At 39.9% G+C, this 14677-nt stretch overlaps 1 protein-coding gene across 3 annotated transcripts in view; it reads right to left on the minus strand.

The window, feature by feature from the left end:
- Positions 1 to 1854: 1854 nt before the first annotated feature.
- Positions 1855 to 14677, minus strand: part of GADL1 (glutamate decarboxylase like 1) — a 194497-nt gene continuing 181674 nt past the window's right edge. For all 3 annotated transcript variants that reach the window (XM_019984721.2, XM_019984720.2, XM_070777301.1), the window contains one exon: positions 1855 to 3679. In XM_019984721.2, the coding sequence (XP_019840280.2) occupies positions 3506 to 3679 (174 nt within the window). In that variant the 3' untranslated portion in view covers positions 1855 to 3505. The remainder of the gene's footprint in view (positions 3680 to 14677) is intronic.

The raw sequence follows: 14677 nt of genomic DNA on the forward strand, positions 1-14677 counted from the left end.
CCTCCACCTGGAACACCCTGTCCCCAGATAGCCACAGGGCTCTCCCCACTTCCCTGACCTCTGTGCAGAGGTTCCCTCGTCAAAGAGGCTCTGCCTAACCGACTTCTCTCTAGCAGCCAAGTCCATCCTCAGTGACACCACGCTCCACCCCCTCACTCTCTTTTTCTTAAAATATACCTTGCCGCCTGCTTTATACTAAAAAGCAGAGACATCACTTTGCCGACAAAGATCTCTACAGTCAAAGCTATGCTTTTTCCAGTAGTCATGTATTGATGTGAGAGTTGGACCATATAGAAGGCTGAGTGCCAAACAGTTGAGCTTTTCAAAACTGAGGTGCTGGAGAAGACTCTTGAGTCCCTTGGACAGCAAGGAGATCAAACCAGTCAATTCTAAAGGAAATCAATCTTGAATACTCATTGGAAGGATGGATGCAGAAGCTGAAGCTTCAGTACTCTGGCCACCTGATGCGAAGAGCTGACTCATTAGAAAAGACCCTGATGCTGGAGAAGACTGAGGGCAGGAAGAGAAGGAGATGACAGAGGATGAAGTGGTTGGATGGCATCACCGACTCAATAGACATGAGTCTCAGCAAGCTCCAGGAGATGGTGAAGGACAGGGAAGCCTGACATGCTATAGTCCATGGGGTCACAAAGAGTCGGACACAACTTAGTCACTGAACAGAAACAACAACCTGGCTTGTTACAGGTTGGCTTGTTGACTATCCGCTCTTCACATGAGCAGGGACTTTTGCTGCTTCACTCACTGTGCATCCCCCCCACACCTAGATAATGGTCTGGGACAGTAGGCCCACTAGCAATATGTTTAAAGGTCGAATGAATTACAATTAACCTTTTATCAAAAGGGCTTCCCTAGTAGCTCAGCTGGTAAAAAAAAAATCCACCTGCAATGCAGGAGACCCTGGTTCAATTCCTGGGTCAGGAAGATCTGCCACAGAAGGGAATGGCTTCCCACTCTAGTATTCTGACCTAGAGAATTCCATGGATTGTGTAGACTATGGGAGTCGTGAAGAGTCACACACGACTGAGCGACTTTCACTTTCACTTTTATCAAAAAATGTTTCTCAATCATTCAGTCAAATATCTGATTGGGGGATGGTATGTCTGTACATTTTAAGGAGAAAGAAGTGGGATGTTTGAAGTACCTGGTAGCATTATTCTTCCCCACTGAGCAAGAAACTGTCTCCTCACAAAAGAAGGCCTGACAGGAGTTGAACTGGGGCTGTGGGGTCTCCCGTGGCCTGCCCAGATGAAGACAGACTGAACGAGAGGCACACCCACACTGGTTATAACTGGTTTCATGTAAGGTGTTAACTAAAAAACAGACCACTTCCAACCTGCTCTCAATGATTTAACTAAAACACCAACAGAGCCCAATTCACGTACTGGCACCAAATAAGCTAATTTATGAAAGAGAAACAGACTCACAGATTTATATAGAAAACAAACTTAAGGTTACCAAAGGGGCAAGGTGGGGGGAGCATAAACTACGAGTTTGTGATTAACATATGCACACTAATATACATATGTGTGTGTGTGTACAACAGATAATCAACTGTGCTCAACACTGTAATAACCTATATGGGAAAAGAATCCAAAAAATTACATATATATATATATATATATAAATAACTGAATCAAGCTGCTGAATCAATCAACCTGTCACAAACAACACTGTAAATCAACTATATTCCAATATAATAAAAAGTTTTCAAAAGATTTTAACACCTAAAAAATTCAAATGATTATGTATTGCTTACAAAATAAATAACTAACATGTATTGGTACAATCCAGTGAAGAGGGAAAGACAGGAAAAGAAAAGCCAAACACACTGTGTGCTCACATTGCTTTTTTATTTCATTAAACCCAAATTATTGCAAACATCAGTTTCAGAACATTTTAGGGAGATGTTTAAACAAAGAGGCAACAAGAGATGCAATACACATACCACAGATTAAAGTAGTTCAGAGAAAGTTTAAAATATTCTTTGACCGATGGAGATACTGAGAAACCATACACTCTAAAATGAAAATACAGAATACAAGGAAATAGTACATATCTGCTTTTTAACTCTTCAAAATTTAAATGGTGCAGGTTAGTGAAGGCGTACGAGATGGGTACTGAACACGCTAAGCCTAACGTCTGAACACTCAGTCACGTGCCTTCCAAAGCGGAGCTCTAACCAGAGGTGTAACTGCCTTGTCGACCTCTGCTCCCGTCTAATACCTGAACACTCTCCATCCCCTGCCTTCCAGAGGGGAGCTCTAATGAGAGTCATAATTGTACCTTGTTGACCCCTACTCCCACACCTCTGAATTCTGTTTATTTCTTAGTCAAAGGAAATTCTGCTAGAGATCTAGGACCAGGATTAGAGACAGAATTACAATTATCCACTCCCAGGATAAATGGCGGAGGTGTGTGCCCCAAAAGACCTCTAATTCCCTGATTCTCTGCCCAATATAAACCCTTTAATAGTCTACACTGCCATTTTAAAGCTTGAGAAAGGGAATGTCGTATAACCCTGGACTTCATTCTCGTTATTTCCTACAAGCAGAGATCAAGATAAGAAAGGAGCCCCTCAAGCTAAGAGGCATCTAATTAGAGACATGTATATCTAACATGTACTCCCAATTAATGACATGAACAATTTTGGGAAATGAATTAGGGACACTGCTTTGATTAAAAGGCTACACTACAAAAGTCTGTGTCTTTTATCCTTAGCTCTAATTCAGATACTTTATAATAGATACTGGTTAATTTTAACTTTTGAGAATAAACATTTAGCCTGCATAAAAGATACCTTTTCATAAAGTAAACATCTTATATATAGTTTCTCTTTTAAAAACAGCTTTGCTATACTTCTGATGCCCCTAAACATTAGTACTAAGAGGCCACAGCTGCATTCTCAGAGCCACCAAAGTATCAGATATCCCTTTGCGGGCAAACACATCAGAGTGAGTAGTACTCAGTTAATTCAAAGTTGCGTTAAACTGCTGGCTCTCAGATTTTACCTTGCTTAAGAAGCACCTGGAAGGCTGCATGAAGTTCAGAGCACCCGGCTCCCCCCACCCTCCAGGGATTCTGATTCAGTGGGTCTGGGGGAAGGCTGAGGCCAGGCATTTCTAACAGGATTCCAGGGCCGCTGGTGTCTGGGTCACACCTTGTAAACCATTCTTCCACCCGCTAATTCAGCTGCTCTTTCAAGAGCAATGAGCCCAGAGCCCATGTGGTACTAAACTCTTTGGGGCTCTGTCCCAGGCGTCGTCTGAGAGAAAACCCACCTCTCACTACCTCCTTTATTGCAGCAGTAGCCCCCTGGCAACTAGAGAGTACTTAACACTACTTGCTTAGCATTTCAGTTTTGCTGGGCAAGGATGGGACATGTGTCCTACTCGCCCCAGAAGGGCTGCAGTCTGTGTGTCCCCGGATGCCCTGGACCCTTACCCTCAGGGCAGGACCCGCGCCTCTGGGGGACCCAAAGCCACAGCTACATGTCCCTCCCCAGGAGGTCTATCTCATCCAGCAGGAAGTCCATGTCCTCCCGGCTGACTTGAGGGCTGATCACCACCTGCCGGAAGAAGTTGACTTTCCCCTGGTGTGGCTGGTAGCCCAGCATGAGGCTCCCCTTCTTCATCATCCGCTCCTTAATGGCCGGGGCCACCTGCATGGGAGAGGAGGGAGACGGTGAAAGACCAGAACACTAAGTGTCACGACTGCGTCGCACCCAGGCACTGGCAGCGCACAGCGCGGCCACTGCTGCGGAAGCCACTCGCATGCACACAGCGAGGTCGGCATTAGTACCAACAACCGGCTGAGTGCTCATGGCACACGAGTAGTGATTCCAGCACCTTAGACAGATGAATTCACTTAATCTTTACAGTAAGTCCACACAAGAGATATTATTAACATGCCTTTTCTAGGTGAGGAAATTGAGGTGCATGGAGATTAAATAAATAGCCTGAGCTGAAATTTAAAACCAAATAGTCCCACCCAAGTCCTTGCTCAGAACCTTAAATCACGATGCAACACTGTCGCATTGAAAACAAACCAGTGTCCGCAGGGGTCACACTTTCAAAGGTGTCAAATGTTACATACCAAATTGTCAGAACTAAAAAATACTTCCGGGAACTCAAATAAAGATTAGTCAGAGATGGATAAAAATCACCCAAAATAACAGCCGTGCCTTGACAGTCTACCAAGGAAAACACTGAAACAGGCGCGATGTGCAGTTCTATTTTGAAGACTACGTTTATTAGCTTATTCATAGGACATATTGGTTTATTAATAGTAAATAGAAACACTGTGTCCTTTATTAAGAGTGTACAGTTGGTAATAAAATAGGAACTACATATTTGAAGGACTTCTGGTGAACACAGGGAGAACAGGCCATGAACGTCCAAAGGCACAAATTTTTCTACTTCTCCATTTCCATTTTAACTCACAGCTGCTGAGCATGTCCTAAGTGAATATGGGGAGAGAGACTGGAAGGAGTGTGTGTTCTCTCTTGTCAGGACATGGAGTTAACTAATAGGGAGAAACACATACGTAGCTAAAGTCAGACGCAGTGTGGTATAAGATGCCTGAGGTGAGAAGCATGAACCTCCGTTCCCAGGACTCTTCTCAGAGTGTGACCACCCCACCCCACCCCACCCAGCACCACTCTGGTTTGAACCACACCTATGATTTGTCAGGTACTTCCCTGAAGACATGCCAAACTGCTTTATCCAGCTCTCAACTTAGGGATCTGTTCCAAGCTTCTGGGAAGATAAATGCTTCAGACCTCTGGAGATCTATGTTGGACTCAACTAGAGTCTTATCAAGGGATGTCCAAGGGTCCTTTTCCCTAAAGGATTTTTTCATCATATGCTAATTTTAGACCCTAAATCTTATAACACATGGACCATAACCTGCTTAAAACAGCAAAAGCAGAGATCTACTAAGCTCAATCACACTGTCATTCCAGTGAAGGACTGAATGTCTCTCATGGTATGAGGAACATAGAAAGAAAATACATGAGTTCTAACAAAAAATAAATGTAGAAAAAGAAGATGAAGTCAGAGGTCATGTAAGTGAAAAAATACAGACCATAAGATTCTATACATTTTGGGAAATGTGTCAGAAATTTTATCGTGAACTTTTTAGAGATGAGGAAAACAGCTGAATCAGTACCACCTCCATCCTCTTTGCATAACTTAGAGACAAAAGTCCAGTGGATTATGAAGCTGGTCGGTAACTCTATGCATGTCCATTTGAAACCCTTCAGCTTTTATGCTCTTAGTATCAGTTTTCTTCCAAAGTTGTTCATGCAAGTACCATGTCTTATTAGATTATAAAATCTAGTGAAATAATACATAAGCAAATCAAAGTGAAGAAGAGTGTTTTCCATAAAAACTAAGTTGAATCCTTCAGAAAGACCAGATAAGGGGGAAGAGGGGACTGCCAAACATTGCTGCTATCGAGTTAGGCGTGATGGAAGAACTATAAAAGCTTCACAACAAAGCTTTGTGCGTCCAGGCCAAGTCTGCACACAGGTGGCTGCCCAGGTGCTGAGCACGCTCTCCATATAAAGACTCCTGAGCTGGAAATGACAGATGATTCCTGAAGAGTGTAGTTTAGGCAAGAACTCTCTGAGCATCAGACTTCTGCTCAAGACCAGCCTCACTGGCTCTTGGAAATTGTCACTTGATGGGAAAAAAAAATTCTATCAAAAGATGTAGAAATTGAAATGCACATAGATGTGTTTTAAGTTAAAATATTTAAGTTACGTATGCATCACATTTTTTTCTAGGATTATTTGCTTTAACTTGACCAATCTGCATTCCCTTAGGTAGGTAGGCTTCCAGTGCAGCTGGGAATGTGAATGTGCATGTATGTGCATGTCTGTATGTACATGCATGTGTGTATTCATGTATGTGTACACACATGCACTTGTGCCTATGTGCGTACCTGTGGGTATATGTGGGCGTGCACATGTGTGCATGCATCGTGTGCATGCATGTGTGTGCATGTGCATGCATAATCACATGTAATTTAAACTTCCAACCCCCATCTGTCATGTACAGCTCTTACAGTCCTTCCTATTCAGTCATGGGGCAGTGCAGAACTGTGGGCTGACTCAGGCTCACGCCAAAGGCACATTTGTTTCTCACTCCCAGAGTGAGAGGGCTCTTGCCTGTAAGCTGCAGGTGTGAGGTAGGTATGAGAGAGCATCACCACAGTGCCTGTGCTCACCAACCCCAGGAAGACCTGGTCCATGTGGACAAAGGTCTGCCCAGGAGAGGCACAGACTATCAGTTTTAGAGCTAACAGCTTGTAGCTCTGTAGATTTTTTTTTTTTTAATAAAAACATCCCTTCTATTTACCTCCATCTTCCTCTAGGTACCCAGGGTATAACCTGCTCTGGCTTATAGCCAATTTTAAATTTAAAACAGGCATGTTCTTGGCTCAAACTTAATTTGCATTGTCTATTCCTGTTTACTTTTCCTCTATTTTTCTTCCCCAAATGATAATTTATGCCTTACCTTTGGAGAGCAGTAGAATTCTGATTCTGGCCCCTAATGTTTTCAGGGGCTCACAGGAGACACTTATCGAAATGAATGTCAGGTCTGCATTTCTTGTAAGCAAACCCAAAACACCTTCTAACATGAGCAAGGAAGGTAAAACTAAGAGGGCCACTTGGATGTTTTAATGTAAAAATATTTTTAATCTTTAAATTCTTATTCCTTGTAAGACATAAAAATGTGCTTTCATGGGCAGAACACATGGCCTATGGACCAAACTTCTGAGACAAATTTTGTCACAGATTTTCAAAAATTATAAAGAAATGACTATCTGTGTGAGTCAGAGAACCAGCTAAGTAAGGGTTTGGCAGTAACAGCACACATCTTATCTTTGTACCCATGAATATAAGCTTAATGCCTATAGGTAATTTCCCCAGGCCAAGAGGGGAAAACTATCCTTGTTTATGAATACTTCATGGAAAAAGTAAACTGTAAGCAACACCTGCCACAAACTGTATCGGTAACAGTAGTATCGACTGTTACTGTTGTGGTGGTGGTTGTACTGTTAAATATTTTACCAACTCTAAAATCTGCAATGTGCTTTCATGTCTCTCGTTCTCATGAACCCAAATTAAAAAAGAATCCACATTCTAGCAATTTAGAGACCAAGAATGTTCTTGTTAACAGCCAGCTTGTCACCTTTGAACCTAAAAACAAAAAAAAACAAACAAAAAAACAAAACCAAAAAAAACACTTCCTATTTATAGAGCTTCAGGCATAATCCAGCACTGGGCAACTCAGAATATTCTCTTTTGCTGATCACAGCAGAGCAACAGTCCTAATCCGACAGGATGGAATATTCACAAGGGAAAGAAAATATGCACAAACTAAATGTAAGCATTCGAATCTCGGAATCTCACCTCTAAATGGAGCACACACGGAGGAAAGCAATTTGGCGGGAATAAGATTGCTTTCCAGCTCTCAATTATCTTACTGCTGGTTTTCCTTCAAATTGTAAATCAAATTCTTTTCTCATGCCTCAGTGCATTTGTCCCTGCATCTTAAGTGGAGGAAGATCCTGACATTTCTATTTGGTTGCACAGGAACTTAATCGACACATTTCTGTAGGATTGCTGTGCTCCCCCCACCCCCGCCCCTACCTTAAACTATGTTTCAGCAGTGATTTAGCCATTTAAATAGAATTCTGTTGTCACACCCCTGCCACATAAAGCAGTATCTGGTATTTAAAAGTTGTTTAAACCCAAAGGAAAAAAAAAGACAACTCTCTCCTTCTGGTCAAGCACAGTAATTTGATAGCAAATAACTGACCAGGTGTTACCACAGCCTTTTATTAAAATAAAATTGTCATGTCTGTAAAATGACAAAAGAAAACGTGTAGCTTATTTAATATTAAGCAACATGTTTATTTCCCAATATACAGTGTTTCTTAAACTCTCTGTAAGGAAGTTCATTTTTTCCAGTCCATTACAGACATACATTTGTGAAATGCAATAAAAGTGAATTACTAAATAAAAATGAAATAAAAAAGACATAAAAACAAGGTCCTTTTGTCTAGCACAGGGAACTATACTTAATATCCTGTGATAAACCATAATAGAATAGAATATGAAAAATAACATATATATATATATATAACTGAGTCATTTTTATATAGCAGAAATTAATATAACATTGTAAATCAACTATACTCCAATAAAATGAATTTTAAAATTTTTTAAAAGATAAAAAAAGTAAGAAGGTTTAAAAAAAAGACAAAAATACAAGCTAAATTAAGTTTTAAAAATCAATAGTAAAGTTACTATTACAATAGTTACAGCTATTACAATAGTTTCTGAACAGTTACTCTGGATTCCCATACTTTTTTTGTCTCAGACTGGTAACACCCAGCTCATGTATCTGCAGGGGGCTAGGCACCACATTTTGAGGACTGAAGCTCTGTTTTACTTCCCTCGGTTCCTTAGGGGTGTACATCATTTTAGTTATGAATCTTGGTGTTATTCTGCATACTTACTTCTGCATCCTGGCATACTCTCCATACCATTCTGAGACATGTTTCTGTTTTTCACTATGCCACTGGTGCCATAGCTTATCTAAATATGTCCCACTTGTTGAATCTTGGAGCTGCTCCAATTTAAATGGCATTTCCGTGAAATGATGAACCTAATTGTGAAACCTCTAAATCAGTTCTTCAAAGTCTGGTTCAGAGATTATAAGAGTAAATGTCTCAAAAGCTTCTAGACTTCAGGATCTTTATATAACTTTTCCCATCATTTGCTATAGGAGTGAGTTAGTCACATTTTCACCTGGAAGACATGCGCTGCACAACACCCAGAGTGACTGAGAAGATACGCCCGTAATTAAAGGAAGTGATCCTTTCCAGCAAATGCAAGAGATGAAGACTGCATACATGTCTGCTGTGACTCTAAGACAGCAGCATCATTCAGAGCTTCTAATAAATCTAGCGAGATCTGTGTGCTAAATTCTCCCCTGAATTGATGTTCTTCAGACTCAATTTTAGAGTTGTTTTTTCAACTTCATTTTAATTACATCTTCATTCGCTAATCTCCAAAGATTCTTTGAGGAGTAGGAGGCTAAACTCATAATAACTTGAACATCTTGTGGGTAGAGCATGGGGTGGAAAGGTGGACTAAAAAACTGGAGAATACATTTTAAGAGTTATATTGTAACTGATACTTTTTCTGGGATTATCTTGTCTAAAAGAGAGCTAGTTGTATTGAATGCAGAAAATTATCTACATTTTGTTCTATGAAAGTCACTTGAAAGAGTTTTTTTATTTCTTTACATTAATATTTACATTAAATTTCACACATCTTTGGCCTCTTCTGTATTTCCCAGAACAGAGTTTATAGCCATACCAAAGCCACTCATTACAACACATGGTTAAGGAAATTAACACCAAGAAAACTTTATAGTGGGTGCTTATTCAGCTGCTATGCTGAATGTTAGCTGTTCTAGCTCTAGGGTGACAAGTTTTCTTTTTTTCTGTAAAATGCCAGACAGTAAATATTTGGGGCTTTGTAAAGTCACACAAGCTCTGTTGCAAGCACTCCACTCTGCCACTGTATCATGAAAGCAGCCCTGGACAATATATAAACAAATGAGTACGGCTATTTAGGGACTTGATTTAGGGGCAATGAAATTTAATATCATATGATTTTCAAATGTCATGAAATAGTAACTGCTTTTCATTATTTTTCAACTTCTTAAAAATATTAAGCCATCTGTAGCTCCTACATTGTACATAAAGAGATGATAAGCTAGATTTCGTTTTGGACATAATTTACTAATTCCTTGGTCAAAATGGAAAAAAATGTATTATGATATGTAAAATCTACCCCTTATAAAGAAAAAGTGAATGAAAATTAGATTCACTGGGCTTCTTTCAGAAATTTTGAATTGAGCCAGGAAATGAAGAAGCTCTTCCTGGCCCTTTTTCTCCAGTAGAGCATGAACCCAGAGCCACAGAAGGGTGGGCAGGGTGGCCACAGTTATTCTTGAACCATCATTAACAAGTAGCTTGCTTTATATTGTCTTCCCAAATAATCTGGGTTGTGAACTTGAGGGGAGTTCTTCTGAGTAGGATATTAACATTTAGCTCATGAAAAGAGCTGGTACAAAATGTCCACACTTGATACCTGCTACCTAACACAAAAATGTTTCCGAAACTTACAATAAGCTATATAACTCCTTTCCCCTTTAAGTTACTTTTTTGGTATAGTCTGGGGACATCCCAGATTTGTTGAGTCCAGATAGAGATGCAGTGCAGATCAAAGTCAGGGCCAGAATTCTAGTCCTGAGGAGAACTAGCATGACTGAACCATTCAGAGTGCTTGACTGGGCTTTCCAGGTGCCTTCCTTCTTCCAAGGTAAGCGCAGGCCAGCCCAATGACAATCTAGGAGGCACACAGAGCCTTCCCAGTGCAGATAAGCTGAAGGCCAACCAATCATTTAGGAAAAGCTACCCTGAAGAGATTCAGGCAGTCCTGAATGCCCTGTTTTGCTGTTGATAGAAAATAAGCTGTGAGAAAAGGGGTAGCTCCTGAATTTGTGTATGAGTTTCTCTGGAATCTGTCTCCATAACTAAAGCATCATGATGGTCCTTGCACGAGCCAGTAAATGGAAGGTGATCAGAACACCTATAACTAAATTATAGTCTAAACACAGATTTGCATCTCATTTTCCTCTCAGCATCAATTAAAAAATGAGATGTACTCCTCAGTGGAAAAGTGCTCCATCAATTTTTGATCATGAAAGAGCCCAAACATATAAAAACTTTCTAAAACTTAAAGGAACATTTTTATCTTGATTTCTTCTGACTGTACACAAGAACTGGCTTTTCCAAATTTTAAAATTTGTATGAAAACACAGAAGACTGCAAATAACCAAAGCTCTCCTGAGAAAGAAAAACATAGCTGGAGCTATCAGGCTCCCTGACTTCAGACTATACTACAGAGCTACAGTAATCAAAACAGTATGGAACTGGCTCTGAAATAGAAATATAGATCTCTAGAACAGAACAGAAAGTCCAGAAATCAACCCATGGATCTATGATCAATTAATTTATGACAAAGTAGGCAAGAATAAATAATGGACAAAAAACAGTCTCTTTAAAAAGTGATGCTAGGAAAACTGGACAGCTATTGTAAAAGAAGGAAATTAGAACATTCTCTAACCATATACAAAAACAAATTGCAAATGCATCAAAGACCTAAATTTAAGGTTATTTACATATTATTTAATACATTTACACTATAAAGCTCAGAAAAAATATAAACAGAACACTCTGACATAAATTGCAGCTATATCTTTTTTAATCCACCTCCTAGAGTGATGAAAATAAAAACAAAAATTAAAAAAAAAAAGAATGAGAATGGATAACAGTATGGAGGTTACTTAACAAACTAAAAATACAACTACCATATGACCCAGCAATCCTACTCCTGGGCATATATCCTGAGAAAACCATAATTCAAACATATTAGGCACCCCTATGTTCACTGCCACACTATTTACAATGGCCAAGACATGGAAACAACTTTGATGTCCACCAACAGATGAATGGATAAAGAAGATGTGGTATATACACACAATGGAATACTGAAGTGAAGTGAAGTCGCCCAGTTGTGTCTGACTCTTTGCGACCCCATGGACTGTAGCCTACAAGGCTCCTCTGTCCATGGAATTTTCCAGGCAAGAGTACAGGAGTGGGTTGCCATTTCCTTCTCCAGGGGATCTTCCCGACCCAGGGACCCGGGTCTCCGGCATTGCAGGCAGACACTTTACCGTCTGAGCCACCAGGGAAGCCCCAAACTTAGTCCTGTCAGGTGAGTGTATGCTCCTCTGTTCTGTCTTGTCCACAACAAAGATTTGGAGCGACGGATATTAAAGCCCTTGGCGCGTCACAGCTCTCGGGTCTTGGACAAACCGTGTTATAGCTCTTAGACAAATCAGTGTTACGGCTCTGTTTTATTTAGAAGATAGCAGGAGAATCCATCCTCGAAGCGTGAGGGCATGCCAACCCAAAGACGCGAAGAGAAGAGAGTGGAGGAGCGTGCCAGCACACGGGAGAGAGACAGCGAGCACTTTGGCTCCTCTTTTTACGTTTCTTCCTCCCCCTGGGCCTGCCCTATGCAAATTGGGCTTAGCCAGAGTGCTGTTTGTTCTACTTGAGGTCTTCACCCTGGTCCTCGGACCTTCCTTTGTTCTATTTTCTCAGGCTTTTCCCTTCCTTGTCTTTTAGCCACCGCCATTTTGGACCCTTTTTCCATATTCTAACTACCTAACGTAAGTTATGACCAACCTAGATAGCATATTTAAAAGCAGAGATATTACTTTGCCAACAAAGGTCCGTCTAGTCAAGGCTATGGTTTTTCCAGTAGTCATGTATGCATGTGAGAGTTGGACTGTGAAGAAAGCTGAGCGCTGAAGAATTGATGCTTTTGTACTGTGGTGTTGGAGAAGACTCAGCCATAAAAAACTGAAAAATGATGCCATTTGCAGCAGCATGGATGGACCTAGGGGTTATGATACTAAGGTAGACAGAGAAAGACAAGTATGATATCACTTCTATGCGGAATCTAAAAAAATAATACAAATGAACGTATTTACAAAACAGAAACAGATTTTAAAAACAAATTCATGGTTATCAAAAGGAAAAGGTCAGGGGGAGGCATAAATTAGGAGCTATACACACTACTATACACAAAACAGATAACCAACAAGGACCTACTGTGTACTACTGTGTACAGCACAGGGAACTCAATATTCTGTAATAGCCTATATGGGAAAGAACCTTAAAAAGAATATATATATACGTGTGTGTGTGTGTGTGTCTATGCATGTTTGTATAACTGAATGGTTTTGCTATCATCTGAAACTAACACAACATTGTAAATCACCTATACAGCAATAAAATTGAAAAAAAATTTATTTTCATGGGTTTAACATATTTCTGCTATTTGGATATATGTGAAATCTATATAAATGAACACTATTATAACAGTGAAACTTTCAATCAAAAAAAAAAAAAAGAACTGGCTTTTCCTTTACACATGCAGTTCAAAACATATTGAAATGGATTTTGAATTCAGCTAAATATACATTCTCCAGTTTGCAACCTCTATATTACACAGGGAAGTTGTTGCTAAATGAGCAGCTATTGAAAGAAAGCATTTCCTTACAATCTAAACATGTTACAGTCCAAAGGAGAAAGTGATTTTTTAGTCTTGTACAAAAAGTTCCTTGTGGCAATGGTTAGCTTTACATCTTTTAAATGGAGTAAAATGAATCTCTCACCCATTACTAAAGTAATAGTTGCTACCTCACAATACAGAAACTGTTCCATTGTATTTCCAAGCATGTTGGAGTAATTTGCCCCAAATGTGATATTCTATATAGCATAGGCATTTGCCCTCCTAACATAGTTTGCTTTTGTCTATAAAATTGTTCTGATCTCACAGCCCTAAACTGCAGAAATCTTGTTTACGGCTGATCACAAAGGCAGTTTCCACCTCCCTCCGACCCCCATCAAGGAAAAAACCACTATCTGCCAGAACATTAATGCACTTCCACATTTCTGAGAGCGTTTCTGACTCAAAGGTGGAAAACCATGATATTATAGTGATGGATACATGATCACTGGTCTACAAACTCTGTTCAAAGCTGGGTCTTCACTTTATTTTTCTTCATATCCCTCAAAAGCTAATGTAAATCCTTGCCAGGAAATAATGCTTTACACTTGTCAAAACAAAAGTTCACTTAAAAGGTGAACTTTACCTAAAGCTTGTAAATTTAGAAATGAATAAATAAATTAATTAAGAGAGAGCACACAGATATGTGAGATGAGGCAAATAACTTCAGTTCCTGGTGCTCCAGTCTCCTCACCTCTAGGAAGGAGATGATAATAATAGCACAGACCTTTTCTTAGGATTGATAAAATATGGAGTGTGATATTGTGGGTGAAGTGCTTAATGCTGTGAACAAGCAGTTTGCAACGGAGATTAATATTCTCACTCAAGAAGAGTCTAGAAATACAAATAAAACCCACAATGGGGGTACCATCTCACAAGGGTCAGAATGGCCATCATTACAACGTTTATAAACAATAAATGCTGGAGAGGGTGTGGAGAAAAGGGAACTCTCCTACACAGCTGGTGGGAATGTAAATTGGTATAGCCAATTGTGAAGAATAGTATGGAGGTTTCTTAAGAAACTAAAACTAGAACTACCATATGATCCAGCAATCCTACTCTTGGGCATATATGCAGACAAAATTTTAATTCAAAATGATCCACACACTCCTATGTTCAGAGCAGAACTATTCACAATAGCCAAGACACGGAAACAACCTAAATGTCCATCAGCAGATGAATGGATAAGGATGTGGTGCATACATACAATGGAATACCACTCAGTCATAAGAAGAAGGAAATAACGCCATTGCAGCAACATGGATGCAAGTAGAGATCATCACAGTAAGTGGAGTCAGAAAGGGAAAGGCAAATACCACGCTATCACTTACATGTGGAATCTATAATATGGCACCAATGAACTTACTTATGAGACAGAAGCAGAATCATGGACATAGATAACAGACTTGTGGCTGCCAAGGGGAGGGC

This window comes from Bos indicus, chromosome 22 (assembly GCF_029378745.1).
Source record: "Bos indicus isolate NIAB-ARS_2022 breed Sahiwal x Tharparkar chromosome 22, NIAB-ARS_B.indTharparkar_mat_pri_1.0, whole genome shotgun sequence".
Lineage (NCBI taxonomy): Eukaryota > Metazoa > Chordata > Mammalia > Artiodactyla > Bovidae > Bos > Bos indicus.